The 19,562-nt window shown below is 43.9% G+C and overlaps 7 protein-coding genes across 10 annotated transcripts; 3 read left to right on the plus strand and 4 right to left on the minus strand.

Moving 5' to 3' along the window:
- Positions 1 to 541: 541 nt before the first annotated feature.
- LOC115051266 (ETS translocation variant 5-like) lies at positions 542 to 6,293 on the minus strand. 2 transcript variants are annotated; one of them, XM_029514610.1, is made up of 13 exons: positions 6,192 to 6,293; positions 5,001 to 5,066; positions 4,828 to 4,912; positions 4,691 to 4,738; positions 4,466 to 4,516; positions 3,336 to 3,444; positions 3,005 to 3,253; positions 2,642 to 2,919; positions 2,499 to 2,564; positions 2,344 to 2,412; positions 2,088 to 2,239; positions 1,774 to 1,875; positions 542 to 1,623 (listed from the first exon to the last, which is right to left on the minus strand). In XM_029514610.1, the coding sequence occupies exons 2-13, from the start codon at positions 5,046 to 5,048 to the stop codon at positions 1,417 to 1,419; spliced, it is 1,464 nt and encodes a 487-aa protein (XP_029370470.1). In that variant the 5' UTR covers positions 5,049 to 5,066; positions 6,192 to 6,293; the 3' UTR covers positions 542 to 1,416. The 2 variants fall into 2 exon arrangements, with proteins under 2 accessions (XP_029370470.1, XP_029370460.1); XM_029514600.1 differs by lacking the exon at positions 6,192 to 6,293 and adding an exon at positions 5,164 to 5,317.
- LOC115051324 (gamma-crystallin M3-like) lies at positions 2,142 to 12,674 on the plus strand. Of its 2 annotated transcripts, none has more exons than XM_029514702.1 (3): positions 2,142 to 2,156; positions 11,950 to 12,216; positions 12,396 to 12,674. In XM_029514702.1, exons 1-3 carry the CDS (start codon positions 2,142 to 2,144, stop codon positions 12,672 to 12,674), a joined length of 561 nt encoding a protein of 186 aa, XP_029370562.1. The 2 variants fall into 2 exon arrangements, with proteins under 2 accessions (XP_029370562.1, XP_029370573.1); XM_029514713.1 differs by lacking the exon at positions 2,142 to 2,156 and adding an exon at positions 11,832 to 11,840.
- On the minus strand, positions 8,915 to 9,838 carry LOC115051340 (gamma-crystallin M2-like). 2 transcript variants are annotated; one of them, XM_029514747.1, is made up of 4 exons: positions 9,830 to 9,838; positions 9,521 to 9,763; positions 9,309 to 9,313; positions 8,915 to 9,179 (listed from the first exon to the last, which is right to left on the minus strand). In XM_029514747.1, exons 1-4 carry the CDS (start codon positions 9,836 to 9,838, stop codon positions 8,915 to 8,917), a joined length of 522 nt encoding a protein of 173 aa, XP_029370607.1. The 2 variants fall into 2 exon arrangements, with proteins under 2 accessions (XP_029370607.1, XP_029370599.1); XM_029514739.1 differs by lacking the exon at positions 9,309 to 9,313 and having other exon boundaries at positions 8,915 to 9,190.
- Positions 10,298 to 11,263, minus strand: LOC115051333 (gamma-crystallin M3-like). Its single transcript, XM_029514725.1, has 3 exons — positions 11,249 to 11,263; positions 10,892 to 11,140; positions 10,298 to 10,579 (listed from the first exon to the last, which is right to left on the minus strand). The coding sequence occupies exons 1-3, from the start codon at positions 11,261 to 11,263 to the stop codon at positions 10,298 to 10,300; spliced, it is 546 nt and encodes a 181-aa protein (XP_029370585.1).
- An 896-nt stretch (positions 12,675 to 13,570) lies between the features above and the next one.
- Positions 13,571 to 14,540, plus strand: LOC115051966 (gamma-crystallin M3-like). The gene is made up of 3 exons (XM_029515794.1): positions 13,571 to 13,582; positions 13,730 to 13,972; positions 14,268 to 14,540. Exons 1-3 carry the CDS (start codon positions 13,571 to 13,573, stop codon positions 14,538 to 14,540), a joined length of 528 nt encoding a protein of 175 aa, XP_029371654.1.
- Positions 14,541 to 16,212: 1,672 nt separating this feature from the next.
- LOC115051635 (gamma-crystallin M2-like) lies at positions 16,213 to 17,005 on the plus strand. The gene is made up of 3 exons (XM_029515147.1): positions 16,213 to 16,221; positions 16,404 to 16,646; positions 16,736 to 17,005. Exons 1-3 carry the CDS (start codon positions 16,213 to 16,215, stop codon positions 17,003 to 17,005), a joined length of 522 nt encoding a protein of 173 aa, XP_029371007.1.
- Positions 17,006 to 17,268: 263 nt separating this feature from the next.
- Positions 17,269 to 18,134, minus strand: LOC115051251 (gamma-crystallin M2-like). The gene is made up of 3 exons (XM_029514573.1): positions 18,111 to 18,134; positions 17,769 to 18,011; positions 17,269 to 17,544 (listed from the first exon to the last, which is right to left on the minus strand). The coding sequence occupies exons 1-3, from the start codon at positions 18,117 to 18,119 to the stop codon at positions 17,269 to 17,271; spliced, it is 528 nt and encodes a 175-aa protein (XP_029370433.1). The 5' UTR covers positions 18,120 to 18,134.
- Between the last annotated feature and the right edge of the window lie 1,428 nt (positions 18,135 to 19,562).

A 19,562-nucleotide genomic window follows, 5' to 3' on the forward strand; every position in this document is an offset into this window, starting at 1 on the left:
GAAATAGGACCCAACCCCTTTTACAAGTCCAGATCCATCATTTAAAAAAAACAAACAAACAAACAAAAAAAAGAACATGCTCAGGTCTGGATTTGAACCCACAACCTTCTAAAGCCAAAAAAAGAAACCCAACAGTCATCTGACTGAGCCAACCATCCTGACTGACTCAGGAGCTCCAGGCGTATTTGACTTTTCACTTTGCATGTCGGTGTGAAAAAACAGAGACTGTGTCAGGACTCGAACCCTCAACCTCAGGGACTCTAACCAGTCACCTTATAAACTGAACCACCACGTCAGACAGCTTACAAATGTTTTTTGAGTCTTTCAATCCGGACAAACGGTGGCAGCACTGAAATCAGTCGCGTCTGTGACTGCATGTCATTGCAGGCTATGCCATTAATTTTCAGTAAGAGTACGAGATGAACTCAGACTGATCTTTCCTCAGTCTGTTCGTTTCCCTCCTGCTGGCTGCCATTTTGTCACTTTGTTTCATTGTGATGGAGGATTTTTTTTAATCATGGTGAAAAAAGAAGAGTAAGAGTAAAATGGTTTATTGTATCAGTAAATATCAACATAAGGCACACATACAGTATCTGAGGGTAGACTCACAACAGTGTCAGCTTCAACATTCATACCACCGTGTGACCATACAGCAAAATCCACCAGGACTCAAATGGTACAAAGTCACTCCAGCTTGGAGAGGCTGACATTGATGCAGCACATTAGCAAGCTAAACTCTTCAGCTCGTGGTACAATGCCAAGCAGGCTGAGCCTTTAGCAAAAATATATTCATATACAATTATACACCTTTTTCTAGTCGGCCATCGGTAAGAAAGTCAATGCTTCATATTAGCATCAAAGTGGCAGTATTACAGAATCAAAAATAGCAGTACCTTTGTCAGAAAACAGTTATAGGAAAAATTACAAGTCCCTATAATGCAAAAAATATCAGCTTTGAAAACAGGAAAACATACACAAAAGACAGTTCCATCATGAAACCTGTTTACAGGACTGAAACGTGTGTCCCTTTCAAGCAGGAAAAGGCTCACCCACAAAGCATTGATTGGTCGGTTAGTAAAGGAATGCCATGGCTTCGAGATACTTTTTGGTTGACAAGTCCCAGAGTTCACTTCCATGAGGACGGTGCCACTTAATGACCCCAGCGACGGCCCCAAAGAGATTATATTTTCAGAGAAATGCCAAAATGAATAAGCTGTAACTTGAAGAGAATGTTTTTGAGCATCGTGGCAAAATGCTGAAGTTTTTTTCAAATCTTCAAATATTTACTTGTCCCCTGCAAATGTCTTTAATAAAAACAATCAGGTGTACATCTGTGAAAATCACCAACACTGCTCAGTAATTTCAGGGTGCTGTTTAAAAGATCTCCTGCTCCCTCCAGCTTCCAGGCTGGTGAGTCTAATACGGGTAACTGTCAGGGAAAGCCAGCCCATGGCCGCCCTGCTCAGCTCCCTCAGCCAGGTACGGACCCTCCTCCTCCTCGCTGGGAGGTGGGAGGGCTTCTGGGTCAGCTTTCAGGCTTGGCCTCTGGTTGTCGGGGAAAGCCATGGAGAAGAGAGCCTCAGAGTTACAGACGAACTTATAGACATATCTTTCTCCAGCCACCTGCAGGAGGAGCCAACCAGAGGAGGGAAATTACACGTGACGTCACAGCTGCCGCCTGAGCGCCATTTTCAGCTTTTTCAAAGCTCTCCATCCATAAATATCAGACTCTATTAGCCTTGAGATGAAGAAAATATGTGAAATGAGACCTGCCTTCTGCATGATGCCCTTCTCGTAGTAGTACCTCAGCGAGCGGCTCAGCTTGTCGTAGTTCATGGCCGGTCGATTCTTCTGAATCCCCCAGAGCCGAGCGACCTGACACAGGACGAACACTCAGATGATTCATTTCATTTTCTCTAATGGACTGTTCTGCTGCCACTTATGCTCCTGTTCGTTCAATTTTAGCCAAAAATGTGTACATGTGTAATTTCAGAAAGTAAAGTCAGAATTCAGACTGTGATCATGTCATGTCTGCTGACTGTTCGGTTGGAGTTAGAAGGCCCATGTCAGTTTTGTCTGTGACTGACCTCTTCAGGGTCGATCAGTTTAAACTCCATGTTACGCCCCGTCCACACAATCAGATGACCGTTGGCCGGGTTGTCAAGCAGCGTGAGCAGAAACTGCCAGAGCTGCAGGGAGCCGCGGCGCTGATAGGGCAAACCCTCCTGCTTCACTTTCCCTGCTCACAGGTTCAGAGGGGACACAATGAGGACACCGCTCAGCAGCACGTGTCCATCAGCATCAACAGTTTAGACGAAGACACCTTCTGAAGCTCGGGCTTACCTTCCAGTCGGTCCGGCACAACACACGTGTCGTCATAGTACAGATGTGGCTCTCTGTCATGACCGAATCCTGTGGAGCCACAAAACAACACATGAGAACTCATGATGTTTGTTGCATTGAAGGTACTGAGCTGTTTCAAAGACAACACAGCTCACCTGCATTGGTGTTCTGGTACAAGACTGAAAACTTCCCGTAGGAGGACGACTGGCAGGTTTGAACCTCTGCAGGACAAAAATCAAGTCCATGAGCAAACGAACGAGTCCGTTCTCCCAACGTAGAGCAGCCTGACTGTACCGACCTGAGTCGAAGCTGAAGTCTCGTGGCTCCTGTTTTATTGTGACGTGGCTGAAGGGGGTCTGGGGCTGGACCAGACCTGGAACAGGCCGCTCTCGCTCCGGGTATCTTGGGTCCACCAGCTCCTGTTTGAATCCCCGGGGGCCCTGAGGAATGAGGGGCTCGGAGAGGTGGCGTTGGTACAGCGGGCGCCCGTCGTGGCTGGCGGGGGGGTACAGTGTGTTGGTGGTTTTCTCTGGCGGGAGGAAGGACACGCAGGGCTCTGACATCTGACGCTGGAACCTGAAACATGGAGGAACAGCAGCATTTTAGGGCCTCAGGTCAGATCTCCAGATTCCACCATCTAAAGGGAACCAGCCGAGCTCACCTTTGGTCCCTGCTGAAAGCCGCACTGGGACAGCTGATGGGGGGGCGCGGCAGAGCAAACTGCCGGCTTTGGTTATGGTGATGGGAGGGGCTCAGAGCAGGAATGTGGCTCGTGGGGCAGCTGTTGGACAGCTGGGGGGTCGATGGCTGTAGCTGCCTCTGTAAGGGGGGAGGTCCTGTCAGATGGGAGGAGCCACACTGCACTGCAGGTGCGGAAGCTGCAGTCAGAGCCGGCTTGTTGTCGCGGGCACTGAAGAGAGAGAGAGACAGTTTCACTTTGAGCGCAGGACATCAGTGTCATGACATCATCAGCCAACAACGCAGACGTTTACCTGTAACTGTAAAGGCACATGTCAGCCTGAGGCGTTCCGCAGGGAGACGGCTCTTCAGGCGGCGTGGGCTCTCGCTTCACTTTGCTGACAGGCGGCCCATGAAACATGACTGCACACAAACAAATAATAATCATCATCCTGAATACCTGACAGATACCGAGGATTCATTCTCTCTGTGGCTGAAACAAAATGCAGACATACATGGACATACATGGTTTGTTGGTGGTTTAAACTATGATTTAACACTCTGCAGGTTCTGGTTTCTAAAAAAATAAATAAAAAAAAAACCAACACAAAAAAAAAAAAACACCCTATCTGATCGCAGCCTTCCTGGAACGTGCAGAGACAACATCGCTCCCCTAATGTTTCCATCCACAACACAGTAACTGTCAGATTTACTGTCTGCTATCAAACAGCAATAAAGGCGTGTTGTACGTGTTTGGCAGCAGCACTGAATGCACCATCTCCTTCGCTCCCGCCTTATCTGTGACATCATTCTTTTTAAAAGGTACAGTTGGAGTTGCTGGCAATCATTGTTCTACCCACCCAACCCCCCTTCACTTCCTGCCACATGACTGCTATCATTTAATTGGCGCTGAGCCTGCCAGAGAGTCACATTGTGGACTGCCAGTCAACGTGAGTCTTGTAAACAATGTGCTGAACACCAGCGGCCTTGAGGCGCACGCCGAGGTTATCTGATGGAGAGCAGCTGGTGCAAACTGCCAGCTACAGATTTACGCTACTTCACAGACTCATCTAAAATAAAACCTCATGACACTGAACATTCAAAGATACAATTATTGGATTTTTTTTTCTACAAGAGCTGAAAGGAACATTTTTTTAAAATTGCTTCCTAAAATAACAGCCTGAACCTGAAAGAAACCTTTTTAAATACCATTTCAGTTTTGAGACAGACAAGCAAATGTCACAGAGAGAGAGGAAAGCTGCTTCCAAAAGCAAGAGTTTGGACAACAATGGAGCTCTGTGGTACTGAGAGATAAAAATCAGGCTCTGAGTGCACAGATTATATTTGTTCGTCATCATTGGTGATATTATTAGATTATTCTACAAAACATTTCTTCCCTGACATAAAACTCTAAGAGATATTCAGAGAAGCAGCAGCTACTCACGATTGTTGGACTGGAAATCTGGGACGAACTGCTCGTCATCAGGAACCTGAGCTGTCGGAGGAGAAGCATTCAGGATTTATTCAGCCATCTCACACACAGCAGAATTAGCCTTGGACCTCCTCTGTGCAGCCGGACACGCCCACTGCTTTAAATCAAGGTTGTGCATTTGGCCATTTATGATTTAGGGAGTATAACCAATCACTTGGTGATGCTCACAGGTCTCACCTTCTGCAATCCAGATTTCCTGGAGCTGGCTCAGATCTTGAAAAAGCTCTGTGACAAAGTGATGAAATCACATTTAAACGTGTGTTACATCATTTAACACGTCAGTATTTATTTTGTGGGTTTATATGTGAGCCTACCTTCTGTGTCCTGAGCCAACTCTGTGTCCACAAACTTCCTTTTCCTGTCGCTAAGGCATCGCTCTGCTTCGGCTCGCTGACATTTCTGCGTCAGAATTGAGAAAAAGGACATGAAATTATTCCTCAGTTCTTTTTGCAGAGGAGGATAAATTCAGCGGACAGTTCAGACTCACGCTCTCTGGGACCACGAAGGGGACCTGCTGGTCACAAAAGCTGTCCATGTTGCAGGAGTCTTCACTCTGGAAGGAGAGAGAGATGAACTTAATGACGTGGAGACAGATTTGGAAGCATCCGCATGATGATCATACATGTGTCACGAGTTTTTGCGTTTCTAACCTCCATGACAGCCAAAAGGCTGAGTCTGTGACTCAGTGCCACTTTTCCTCCTGCAGCTGCACTCTGAATACATTCATGTGTGAGGCTTGATGCTGGTAGATGGAGACGTGAACGATACGGAAGTGCTATCGAGCTTCTCATCTTAAAATACCGTGCGGCAAAGCAAGTTAGAACATTTCCTATCCCACCAAAATATTCTGTTGAATCAAGCAAACTCCAAAGAAAAAAAAAGTACCAGTGAAGTCTGGAAACTTTATTTTGTCTCCAAAATTTTGTGCATGTTTTGACCTGATTATTTCAAGTGAAGTTTGCAACCTGACAAATCGGACTGAAAAGCACATCACATGCCGCCTCAGTGACTTCACGGACAGTCACTGGAATGAGATGTGAATTCTCAGCATGTGTTCTGTTATTTACACGTTATTTAAGTACGGTTTGTACGAGTAAAGGCCAGAAACAGAGTGATCAACTCACCACTTTCACCAAATAAATCCACCCAAAGCACAAGTTGATCCCCCTCACACACCAGGACACACAACGCCTCATGTTCATAACAAAGCAACAACATATCAGATGACTGTGTTGTGTCATCAACAAACAACATGTAAGTGGCAGATTTGTGAATGGAGCCGAGTGACGTATTCTGGGTCCTCCTTGTTTTTTTTTTTTTTTTTTATGAAGTGAAACTTGATGCCTGATGCCTGCAGGAAAGTACGAGGGGGGGGGGGGGGGGGAATCAGCATCGGGGAAATAATCCAGACAGGACTGAGAAAAGATCCGTGCAAGGCAGCAGCTGCAGACGGACACACGGACACACGGGGTGGTGGTGGTGTTGGGCGGAGGGTGGAGAGGGGCTGGGGGCGCAATGTTGTCTTTGATTTTCAGAAAATGGCGCTCGCCTCTTAACCCAAATCTGCTCCGCCGTCCAACCAAGTCCGCCTCGTGAGGGGAAACAAACAAAGCCAAAAAAAAAGAGAGAGAAAGAAACCACAACACAGCCACACAAACAACAATAACACAACACTCACTTGATCAGTGAAGCTTGTTGGCAGTGAGGCACAAACCGGACGCGGGTTTTCCTTCCTACATCCCCTGCAGCTCCTCGACCGCAGTTTTTCTCAATGGAGAGCTCGGAGCGCTGAGAAGGAACCCCGTTCCTGCGCTCCCATTGGCCGCCGCGCAGAGTCACTCAGCGGGCGAGCCAATCAGCTTCGAGGCTGCGCTGACGTACGTTCCCTGTATTATTATTTTTTTTTATGAATGGCTGCGTTTCATTCATGGAGCTGCGGCTCTCTTAAAGGGCCAGAGCCGCCATTCTGCAAAAAAAATAAAAATAAAAAATAACTCCAGACATGAAGGCAGCTCGTTGGATTACATTCATTTGTTTGAGAAGACACAAAAAAATTGTTTATTTATAAGAACTTCTCCTGAAAAACACGAGCTGTGTTGATGTCCAGGACTAAACATTTGTTGAAGTGTAAATAGCCATTCTTAGTGGGACATGATTTAACCCTGCAGCTCACTCACAACAGTTTCTCCACTTCAATACCCGTCTCACCTGATTATGTGTAACTCTGGAATGCCGGCGCTGGGTTTTTTTTTTTTTGAGTACCACACTGTGGATGGAAACTCAAAGTTAGCAGACGCAATGCAAGTCGAAGAAATGTTTCCCACTCAGGGTTGTTATTTCATCAAATGCATGGGGATTGTGATTTAATGCATCCTCACTTCATCTCGTTGCTGCTCTTCAGAATTATGCAGCTTTGCATCGTTTTGGTCAGTTTATCAGCATCTGCAGCGAGCACAATAAATCTGCTGCTCACATTCTCTGACTTTAAACCGACTGACCTCCTCAGGTGCAGGTGTTGTGCACTGATTGTTCATACTCTACTCATAAACTGCTTGATCAGCACTGGCAGAAGCCAGAACGGATCTGCGTGTGTGATAAAAGTGCCCGTTCAAACATCAGCTGACTGATGGCTCTGTTACTTATTTGCGATGTGTCCTGTTTTCTTGACCAACACACGTCTACTACTGTGTACACATCATATCATATCACTGATTTTTATTCTTCTGGTCTAAAAGATCAACACAGATAATAACCTGTAACACATCCTGCAACAGGAAATTAGAATTTGCAGTTTGAAACTTTCTTATCAAACGTGCCCACAGCCTGCCCTGTTGGCTTTCTCTCGACGTCTCTTTATGGTTTTACTTCACTTGCTGACGTTCAAAAATTGGAAAGCTTAATGTGTTGTGTTATCAACCAGTTGCATAAAACAGGACAGAACACACTGAAATATATTTCTTACAGATTCGACTACGACCATTCTAAAAACCTTCAAAAACTCTCAGACTAAATCTGACACTTACATATCTCATTAGGCTACAGGAGCAGATGGGGTCACTGAGGCCGTTCCAGTTCTGGTAGTTTGGGTACTCTCCTCTCATCAGGACAGACTGGTAGCCCAGATACTGGGGCCACTCTCCACCCAGATGGAGTTACAGCAGCCGAAGTGGGAGCTGAACTGGAATGAGAAGTTGAAGAGGAATGAATGAATGACTTCACAAAACAACAAACAAAAAGAATTCAACACTGAAGCAACATTTCAGTTTTAACAGCTGGAACACTGTTGATTGTTCCTCACCCACAAGCTCTTGAAGATTTCCCAGAATCCTCCCAACACTGTTATAGTTGCAGAGGCTGAAAGGTGCCTGCGGGAGTCATTGTTGCACTTGTGGAAGTTTTTGCTCTCATAGAAGATGATCTGGAAAAAAGGACAAACATAGAAAAAACTATTCAGGCTTTCATAAAAGTAAAGTCAGTTTTCCAATATTTATTGTTTTTCATCTTCAAAATATGAATAAGCTTTATTGGACATGAAAGTACCTTCAATATATTTATAGAAATCATTCCCCTCCAATAGACTCTTACAGAACAAAAACAATAAAAATAAGCACATGGTCTGCATTTTGTGACTTGGATTATTCAAACAGCAATTCAAATATTTATCCAGGCTGATCATATTGTTCGGATCAGTCGATACCATTTCCCTAAACAATGTAAGTGCAAAGCGTCCCAAAGCCACTGGATGCAGCAGAGCGTGCTGACAAAAACAAGGGCACTGTGGGACATTTGGTTTGATATGAAACAGCAGAGACTGAATCATGATTTTACACCGACTAACTCATATCAAACTCAAATTCCACCTGATGGAGGTGAGGTTGGTCATATAGACAGCATTTTATTTTCAAAAAATCTTTAAAAAAATTCTTTAAAAGAACTGGTTTCTATCTCCACGCTGAAGAACAATGTTCCCGGTGGCTTCTGGGGAATTGTGCAGCTTTTAATGTTTCGAGAAGCCACAGACAGCAAGTTCACGGTTTAATGCGATCGTGCATTGTGTGATTTCTTTATAAATCATTGAAATTAAGCACAACTGTGTGTGAATAATAATACATGGCCATAGTTATTTTCAGAAAGAGAGAGAATTATCTAAAGAATTATCTAAAGCTTGTCTTGCTTGCGTGTAACTCATATCAACATAGGTCTCTTAATGCGTTTTAATATTAAGAGACAAGATAATGTGGTTATAAAAATGTTTTTATCCACCAAAGATTCAAACCAGCGTGCTGACAAGGGCTCTATTTAAAAAAACATAACGGCATAGTCAGAGTTTGCTTCTCATTTATTGATTGTGTCCTCTAAGTGTAGGCTTCTGAAAATGTTTGAATCACTTTCTGGTGAAGGTTAAAACTCAGTGATCTTGCGGAGGGAGGCGACACCGGGAGAGGACGCCCCCCAGTCGCTGTGCTGCCGGTACTCGCCCCGCTCTAGGAGGTACTGATGTCCCCTGTAGTTGGGGAGGTCGTAGAACACCCAGGCGCCATCGGTCACCACGCAGGAGTAGGCCTCACGCAGCTTGTAGGCGTCGTACACCGATGGACAGTCGTCAGAGCACTCCACCATCTGCCCTCCGAAGTCCGGCCTCTCGTACAGCCTCAGCTTCCAAGCACTGCCGTAAACCTGAAACGCAAAAAGACTGATCTTGTTGTCTGACATCTACACTGGGGCTGGCATATGACACAGGTTCTTTTACAGCACAAATCATCTGCGAGATACAGACATACACATAAATGAGTACACAGACTGAAAATCTGATTTATCATTCTGATCAATGTGCTCTCATTTGCTTTTGTTTGAATTTTATGTTAATCCAACAGCCAGTTACGCTGGTTATTATTGGCTTGTTTATTCTGCTTGTGTTCACAAAGCTCGGTCCTGTGCATTCCTATCCTTCTGTTCACTACACAAACATATATTCTGATGACAGAAAAAACAGAAACGAACGCTTACATTCTTTATGGCACGGCAGGATTTGACACTGTCGCTGAAGGCCATCCACTGCTGGCTGTCAGCATACTCCCCAGGGCTGAGGATGTACTGGAAACCCTTGTAGCTGGGTCTCTCGTAGATAACCCACACTCCGCTCTCCACACGGATGGAGTTGCAGCGGTTGAAGTGTGTGTGCAGGTCGGCGCAGTCGCTGCTGCAGTTGTAGCAGCGACCCTGGAATTTTTTCTCCTCAAAAAATGTGATCTGTGGAAAGAGTAAGAGTTGTGATAACGTTCTGAAATTGGTCGGTTGGAATAACTTTTATCTTACCTTCCCCATTTGGATGCAATGAAACCTTCATTCTTTGCTGCAGCCCCATCAAAGTATTTATCGATAAACAAAATGTGCAGAGTCTGGCAAGTCTTTCATACCCAAATGAGGGAGATTTACATATCAGCAAAATAGCTTTGTGCTGTTTGATTTGCCTTTGTTCCAGTCTGTTGATGGCTCTGTATCAAACACATGCTGCACAGTGAAGGCAGATGGTGTCAGACAGTGATGCAGAGAAGTTTGAGTTGACAAATACAATACGCAGCTTATGTTTTCAGTTCGGTTCATGATTGAACACATTTTCCCTCTAATTCTTTGGGTAATTGCACAGGGCCGTTCCCGCTCAGGGATTCTGTCTTTTTTTAACCTTTAACAACTGCCAGTTGCTAATTTTTTCACTGAAATGATATGCAGAGAGTAGGCACACTAGTTTTTAGCCTTGCTTTATTTTTTCACAGAGGGGTTAAATCAACAGGAGTCCATGATGCGTCTGATGGAGCTGAACCTCGACACATTGCCCATCCCCATCTCTTGGAGGTTCCTGTACTCTCCTGGCCTGAGGTACAGCATCCTGCCTCGGTAGTTGGGCTGCTCAAACATCAGCCAATGGCCGTCCATCACGTTGCAGGACTGGCAGTCAGACATGCGGAGACGATCCATCATGTTGTCACAGTCGCTGTCCATCAGCTCGTGCATCTGACCTCCAAAGTTCTCCCGCTCGTAGAGCCTCATGCGGAAAGGTCCCCTGTGCTGTGGATGAAGAAACATCTGGGAAATGACTGCAGGCTTCTGATCTTATCTTCAAACTACAACACAGGTTTGAAAAACTAGGTGTCCAATCCCTCAGGGAGAAATTCAGTACCATGAGAAAGCTGAACTCAAAGTTGAAAAGCTGTCAGAATGAGTTTTATATATTTCACCTGTATATTTAAATGCAAATGCATTTTCACTTCCCATTTTTAGATGGCGTCAATAAATGCAACAAAAATGATTTTTTGAAGCCCAGGTCAGTAATTGAGTGGGTTAATGGTCGTTGTCTCACGGTAAGACGCGTCCACCTACCACAGGGATCATACGACAGGATCTGATGCAGTCACTCATGCTCGTTCCCATCAGGCGCTGGTTGTCAGGATACTCGCCCCTCCTCGCCAGCATCTGATTGCCCATGAAGTTCGGTTTTTCGTAGACCATGAAGAGGCCACTCTCCACCCTGCAGGAGTTACACCTGCTCAGGTAGGAGGTGAGCTCAGGGCAGTCGCTGCTGGTCTCATAGGAGCGACCCTGAAAGTTCCTGTCCTCATAGAATATGATCTGCAAGCAACAAAGTAAACTACACCTCAAAAAAAATACCTTATATCATGCTTACCAAGCGGTATGCAATTAAATTTCACTCCAAAATAATCGAAAAGTTTCACTTACCCTGCCCATGGTCATGATATTTGTGAGCTAATCTCAGATGTACAGCTTCAACATCGACCCTTTTCCCTTTTTATACATTGCACAGCCGTAGTATTTCCACATGGCTTGTGCTGAAACCTTTGAGTCATCACTCTATATTGTGGCACAGAGCAGCAGTATAGGGTGGCAGACTTCACTGTTTAACAGAATTTGCAATATTTATTGTGGACTAAATATAACAATTTAATCCACAGCTCGTCTGAATAAATCAACACATCGAAAGAGAAGACTGAACTTTGTCATAACACATGTGGACATTCAGGAAGCATCACCATGGAACAATGTTTTGGCATAGTATCATTTGAAAATGACAATTAATAAAAAGTCATTTGAAGAACATTTAGCCTTTTCCATGACCTGACATGACCTTCCTAAACTGCATTCAATTTACAATAACACCTACTGAAAAATGAATGTGGGCCCACGTGAAGCTCGTGATGACTCATGATGTTTCACACAAAGGTATGCAAGGTGGTCTGCTGCGGCCCATCTATATAAAAGTGACACTCAATTTGCATCATTTGGAAAAGCTAAATTCGTCAACATGGGCAAGGTAATATTTATATCATGTTGATGAAAATTCTAAGCTGTTAAACGCCTTTTCCGAGTGCGCTGTATTGACCAATAGCACCATTTCCTGTTTGTCGGCGTTGTTGTTGCAGATCATTTTCTACGAGGAGAGGAACTTCCAGGGTCGTTCTTATGAGTGCAACAGCGACTGCTCGGACATCCACATGCACCTGACCCGCTGTAACTCCTGCAGGGTGGAGCATGGCTGCTTCGTGGTGTACGACCGCTCAAACTACACGGGTAATCAGGTCTTCTTGAGGAGAGGGGAGTATTCAGATTTTCAGCGCATGGGGAGCATGACAGCCATGATGGCTATGCCGCTGTTGGACACAGTTCGCTCCTGTCGCATGGTCCCGATGGTGAGACATTTGGGTTGTTCATTATTACTGGTTGTTTACAAATAACTTGATATCAGAGTCAGGTTTCTTCCTCCTCTGGCACTGACATTTGTAAACCCTTCATTACATCTTTGCACACTTCGGAATGAAAAAAAAAAAAATGGCGTTGAAAATTAAGAGCCATCATGTTTTGTCAACAGCACAGGGGGCAGTTCAGGATGAGGATCTATGAAAGGGAGAACTTCGCTGGCCAGATGCACGAGCTGATGGACGACTGTGAGTCTCTCCAGGATCGATTTTACATGTCCGACTGCCAGTCCTGCAACGTCATGGACGGCCACTGGTTGATGTACGAGCAGCCCAACTACAGAGGACGCATGGCATACATGAGGCCAGGAGAGTACAGGAACCTCCGAGAGATGGGAATGAGCAACATGATGAGAATCAACTCCATCAGACGCATCATGGACATGTGCTGATTGTCTTTCATTACAAGAACCAAATAAACCATTTTTTTGAAGTCTCTCTTTTGCTCTCTTTGTGAAATAAAACTGTGTATTTTGCAGCTAAGCAGGGGTGTAAGGGTAACCATCACTATTTTAATTCCCAAATAAACTTGTGACTTTTATGGCCTACTCTGGTGTATTCAGTAAACTGCACATACACACTGTGCTAAACAACACTACAGTCCCGCAGTCATTTAGCACACATAGTTTGGAAGATAACATAGTAGACTGTACAATTTTATAATTCATTCATTCATTCATTCATTCACAATGTGTTTGATCATCAGATATCGCATTTACAGAGTTAACATTTGGCCCAGAGAGAAACATGTTCATCCTCTAAACAATAATACTACAGAGACCTGCACATTAGAGTTTGTACTCTGAAGCTGAAATATTATTAAAGCCATCCAAGAACACATCAGCATTGGTGTTCATGTACATTTGGTTGTAAATGCAGCTAATGCAGTATGGAAGTAATGTCAGTTACAGAATTATCTACCAAAAGGGTGTGTTTATTGGATCAACTTTTTATTTGGAGGATTGTGTTGGGCCTATTTTGTCTGTTTGTCTATCTGCCATATACTGCTTGATAAACAGATGTGTCCTATAATAAAAACGATGATGTGAAAAAACAAAAGTTATGCTTACCTGGAGTTTGCTTTGTTACTGTCAAATCCACATCACCACTGTTTAATCTGAGTGACTGCAGCATTCACAGCTGTGAGGTATAATACAGAAGGGACTTCCCCCCAACGAGCTGACTCGGTGATTTCATCCAACTGAGGGGGCAGATTCTTTTCCTGTCACATGATGCATAAAAGGCAGGACACAAGTGAGGAGAACCACAGAAATCAAATAGCTGGACCATGAGTGGAAAGGTAATGAAGGGCACGGATCTGTGCAGCAGCGAGTGCAGGACACAAAATTTAACACATATTCTCCCTCAAGCTCAGTCATTTGTCATTACAGTTACGATAAACATAGAACTTCGTCGGACCAAACACAATCTGTGTTTTTGTCTCTAGATCATCTTCTTCGAGGAGAGAAATTTCCAGGGCCAGTCGTACGAGTGCGTCAGCGACTGCTCTGAGATCAGCTCTTACCTGAGTCGATGCAGCTCCTGCAGGGTGGAGAGCGGGATCTTCATGGTCTATGACCAGCCCAACTTCACGGGGCAGCAGTACCTCCTGACCAAGGGAGAGTATCCTGAGTATCAGAACACCATCGGCTTCAAGGACTGCATTCAGTCCTGCCGCATGGTCCCTGTGGTAAATATGAACACGCCGTTGCCAAGCAAAATAAAGACAGCACGGAGCAGTGATGGTATGAACAGAAATTGGAATTGGTTGAACGTACCAGAGAGAGAGGAGATGCATCCAGGATGTGTTGAAACAAGCACGGCACACACACTAAAGGCAGAGAGAGTTTGTTAGCAGACAACAACAAAGGAGCAAGAAAAACTCAACCAAAAAAAAAAAAACGTTTATTAAGACAGAAGCTTTTTATCCTATCTTATCCAAGCCTTAGTTTTTCACACATATTCTGTTATGTGTACTCTTACAGCACAAGGGACTCTTTAAGATGAGGATCTACGAGGGAACAAACTTTGAAGGCCAAACACACGAGCTGACGAATGACTGTGACTCCTTCAAGGATCATTATCAAATGTCCGACACGCAGTCCTGTAACGTGATGGAAGGCCACTGGTTGATGTTCGAGCAGCCAAAGTATGAGGGCAGGATGTTTTACCTGAGGCCAGGAGAGTACAGGAACCTGAGACAGATGAGTGGAGATGATCTGAGCTTCAACTCAATCAGACGCATCAAAGAAGCTTAACTGTCTCTTTACTGACATTTACCAAGTTTTGCAGATGCTTTTTTTTTTTGGAATTTAAAGATGTCAAAGTGACAGGCAAAAAGGAAAGGCCTTGTTTTTATGCTGAAACTGTGAATTTTGCTATGTTTGCATGTATTTCCAGATGTACTGAGCAATCCAGCCACTATGAATTTACCTCTTTTACTGTGTGATGTTCACAATAAAAATGACTTTGCAGCCTATCTGTGCAAATTCTATCTGAACACAACTCTCCATACAGACTGTTTCACCAAATTAGTTGCATTTAAACCTAAAAATAGAGAAACATATAGTTAATATCCCATAAACATACAGTCACTTTCCTGAACCTAAACTACAAATACTTTTAAAGTATACAGTCAATTTACTGTGACCCAAATGAGAATAATAAAACATCACAAACTTGACTACATATAAAAAGTGAAGATTAGTTTCCTAATCATGCAAAATAAAAATGCTGCCTTCACATTAGCAGGTTTACATTCACTCAATGCCATTATTGTACCTACAGTGAGAAAAACAACAGAAATAGGGAGCTGCTCATTTGAACATCTGTGTCTTCTATTGTTTCCACTGTAAAGACCTCCTCCACCACTGTTACTGCATGAACAGTCAGAGGCAGCTGAGCCACAACTGACATCTATAAACAGCGTACAAGATTACAGAGTCGAACATCTTTGACTATATACTACACAACAGACACACAACCACTTCGTCTGTATGTGCTTGTGTCAGCATTTACATTTTTAAGTGTGTGAACACACTACATTTATTAATTTGCTAAAGAATCAACCAGCGTCTCAAAACCCCCCAGAGTCATAAAATACAGAATCCATTTAATAAAGTAATTATAAGATTGAATTTCATTCAGACTCCAGCTACACGTTTTTCCACTGTTAGTTTAAACTCTGTCACGTGCATGATGCACTGAAATAACATGCTGGAGCTTAGGCCATAGAGGATATCACAACATGGGTGATTGAAGCCAAACAAAAGCAAAACTAGAAAAACTAGAAGCTGTGTGACACTGACAATGGTCTCTGATTGGTAAATCTTATAAAAGGTGCCGCTGTGCAGAGGAAAGGCATTGGTTGTGTTCACTTCAGAGGATGCGCTTGATGCCAATTAAGTCAAAATGTACTATTTCTGTCATTCATTCATTATTCATAATGCTCACCAACAGAGAGCTGTCGTTAAAGGTTGGGGCATAAACTAAGGCCAGGTCACCATCACCGATATGTACAGAATCATAAGCACTTGCTTTAAGATAGATTTTACATTTTGTGTAGTAAAATATTGTCAGTTCTGTTGAAATAAAGATGTGTTCGACCTGGAGATGGAGCTCACGATTATTCAAAGTAAACCTCAAAAGTAAGAGATGTACAAGTTCACTGCAGTCTGTGTTATTTGAATTTTTAATCGATTGAGGGTGTTCCACCATCAACCAGAGTTAATTCAAAGGGAAGCCTCTGCTGAAAGAGAAAAAGCTGATTTGTTTTGTTGACCACACAAAACAAAAAAGGTTGTTCTGCCAGAAAAAGCTGACAAGCCTGGTCATTGTTCTGTGTCACAAAGCCACGGGTCATTCGTGGGTTATAAAGGCAGCGTGGAGCCCACGGCTGCCGCTACAGTGTGACCAAGGTTAGCCGCCACAATGGGCAAGGTAAGGCTACTCCTTTTGCTCTGTGCTTTTTGTGCAACCGCATACCTGCGTGGATTATTCAACCGAAACCGGTGACCTGGAAGCTTTTCTTTTTTTTTTTTTTTTTTCCTCCCAGGTGGTACAGAGTTCATAGTTTTTACTGATTTCAACCTCCAATGATCCCTTGACTCATGTGCTTCCAGATTATCTTCTACGAGGACAGGAATTTCCAGGGTCGCTCCTACGAGTGCAGCAGCGAATGCTCGGACCTGCACTCCCACTTCAGCCGCTGCAACTCCATCAGAGTGGACAGCGGGGACTGGATGGTCTATGAGAGACCCAACTACATGGGCTACCAGTACTTCCTGAGGAAAGGCGACTATCCAGACTACCAGCGCTGGATGGGATTCAACGACTGTGTGCGATCCTGCCGGATGATCCCTATGGTAAACCTCGGCTGAGCATTTTCAGAGTTTCCTCTGATAACTTTGCGCCGCTCTGGTGGTAAACGCATATCACATAATTTTCTCCACAGCACCAAGGCTCTCACAGAATGATGATTTACGAGCGCCCGGAGTTCGGAGGCCAGATGATGGAGCTGACAGATGACTGCCCCTCCCTGTACGAACGCTTCCATTTGAGTGACATCTACTCCTGCAACGTGATGGACGGCTACTGGATCTTCTACGAACACCCACACTACAGGGGACGCCAGTACCTGATGCGCCCTGGTGAATACAGAAGGTTTAATGAGTGGGGAAGCATGAGTCCGAGAGTGGGGTCTATCAGACGCATCACTGTGTGAGAAAGCTGATATCTGTTTATGTGAAGTACAGTTAATAAATCTATCCACCAGTTCTGTTCTGCCTGCTTCTGTTTTTTTGAGGCTCTTTATGGTTCAGTGATTGAAAAGTAGAGAAGATCAGTATGCAAAGAGTTTGAATCACCGGTGCAAACGAAACAACCCACAGACCAATACTGCACACCTTTTAGATACAGAGACATGCACACAGTGTAGGCCCAGCGTGTTTATTGAGAACAGAGAGAGGAAGAGGGTTCACCAGACTCCTAATTAAAGTCAGTGATTCGCCTGAGCGAGCCAATCCTTGGACTGGCCCCGCCCCAGTCGCTGTACCTGCGGTATTCACCGGGTCTCACGTAGTAGGTCCTTCCCTTGTAGTTGGGCTGGTCGTACAGCAGCCAGTGGCCGTCCACCACGTTGCATGAATTGATGTCAGACATACGGAGGCGGTCCTGGACGTTGGGGCAGTCGTCGCTCACCTCCTGCATTTGGCCGGACATGTCTGGACGCTCATATAGTCTTATTTTGTAGGAACCACGATGCTGCAGGAAGAACACGTGAGTCAGACGGGTTGCGCTAAACGTATAAAATGTGTAGACAATACGTGAATGTCAACTTTAATGGTACCCATTTACAGTGATGGAAAACTATTACTCTTGTATTTTTCTATCATTCAGCTATTTCCTTTTATGTAGCCTATAACTGCAAATCCGTGCATACTTGTTCTCTCGCAATATATAATTTTATCCAGCTGTAAGAGGTTTACCATGGGAATCATACGGCAAGAGCGGATGCAGTCGTTGATGCCAATCATGCGCTGGTTGTCAGAGTACTCCCCTCTGCGAAGAAAGTACTGGTGGCCCAGGTAGTGGGGTCTTTCATAGACCATAAAGCAGCCACTCTCCACCCGGATGGAGTTGCAGCGGTTGAAGTAAGGGTGCAGGTCGGCACAGTCGCTCATGCACTCATGGTGCCGACCCTGGAAGTTTCTGTCCTCGTAGAAGATGATCTGCAAATATTTGTCAAAGGATTGATGAATTAATAAATGTTAAAAACATCAACGTGTTTGTTTCTCTTTATTTTCAGTAGGAACACATAATAAGCTTACCTTTCCCATTGTTACACAAGTGGGGGGCAGATGATGCTCAATAGACGCTCTCCGTGCCGCCGTCCTTTTATATAAAGTTGTTGTGTGATGGCACAGCATAAAGTATTGTCATCCAAATAGGTTTCATAACACAAATCTGGTTACGTATAGCGATGCGTCAAAGTGTGATGATCGTGAGTTATTGTTCATCACCATTCATCAAAACACCACAGTGTGATCGTGACCCTAGGGTCACAGTTCACAGTATCAGCAAAACAACTGTCATTTGTGTCCTTGTCATTCAAAAAGGTCCCTAACACTATATGCCAGGACTGGAACGTGCCTCTACTGCCACCACAATGCCACATGCGTACATATATACAATGAGTGTATCAACTGTTCGCAGAAACCAAACTGGCTGCAACTTATTACAACAAAGGATTATTTAAGATGAAGACAGATAGATAAAATATTGTAATACTGTGCCGTCCTCTTTGTTACATGGCCATGAAGTCTGTCCTGCAAGATGTGAAAGAGATCCTACACCTCATCAATGACAATAAATGTATGTATGCACGTATGTTAGCATATCAATAAGCAGACTATTTTAGACTTAATTCAGTTTTCGAGCTCCAGATTTTTGATTGCTGAAGAAGCTTATGGAATAAAATGCTGCTTTATATTTATACATATCAAACGTTGTAACATAATGTGATACCACCAGCGCTACCTCAAAACTCATAAAATATGAAAAGTCACTCTAAACATCAAGCTCAGCCGACACAGAGACACGCCGCTGTTTAATAAAGCTCAATTCACGGTCAAGAGATTCAGTCTTTTGTCATTCTAATGAGGAGGCATTTGGTGCTTTTGCTTCCCTGCCAAGATTTTGAACCCATTCATACAGGCAAAAAAAAATAAATAAAAATGATTCATCAAAGCACAAAGTCTGTCCACTATTGAACACACATAAATAAATGCCAGAGTTTCTAATTTCACGCAAAATCATATGTTTGCATCACAACGACAATGTCGGACAACACATGACATAATTTCACTGCAGTCGACATCTGGTTTGGTGCGGTGCTTGTTTCATAGACATAGTGCTTTTAATTTGAAACAATACATAAGGGAAGCTAGACATGGCAACATCTGGCCAAGGCAACGGGGACGAGACAAAAATAGAAATAAATACAAGACAGAGATGAAGATTTATATTTAATTGGCATAAATCTAATTAAGTTTATTTTATTCTCAGCTAAGCTTCATTAAGGGAAATGTAGCAGTATCGGCATAAAGCTGGGGAAATACTGGCCTCTGTTGGCTTGTTCTCTTAAATCTGTCTTTTGTGGGGCTTCCACCTTCCTGAAAAAGTGAGACAGCATCACTTTAATCAGCTGTTTCATGTATTAACTTCATGCAGCCTCTGGTTTCCACTCTTTAACATAAAGCCAATCAACCATTCATCCAGAT

The sequence above is a fragment of the Echeneis naucrates genome, chromosome 2 (genome assembly GCF_900963305.1).
Source record: "Echeneis naucrates chromosome 2, fEcheNa1.1, whole genome shotgun sequence".
Lineage (NCBI taxonomy): Eukaryota > Metazoa > Chordata > Actinopteri > Carangiformes > Echeneidae > Echeneis > Echeneis naucrates.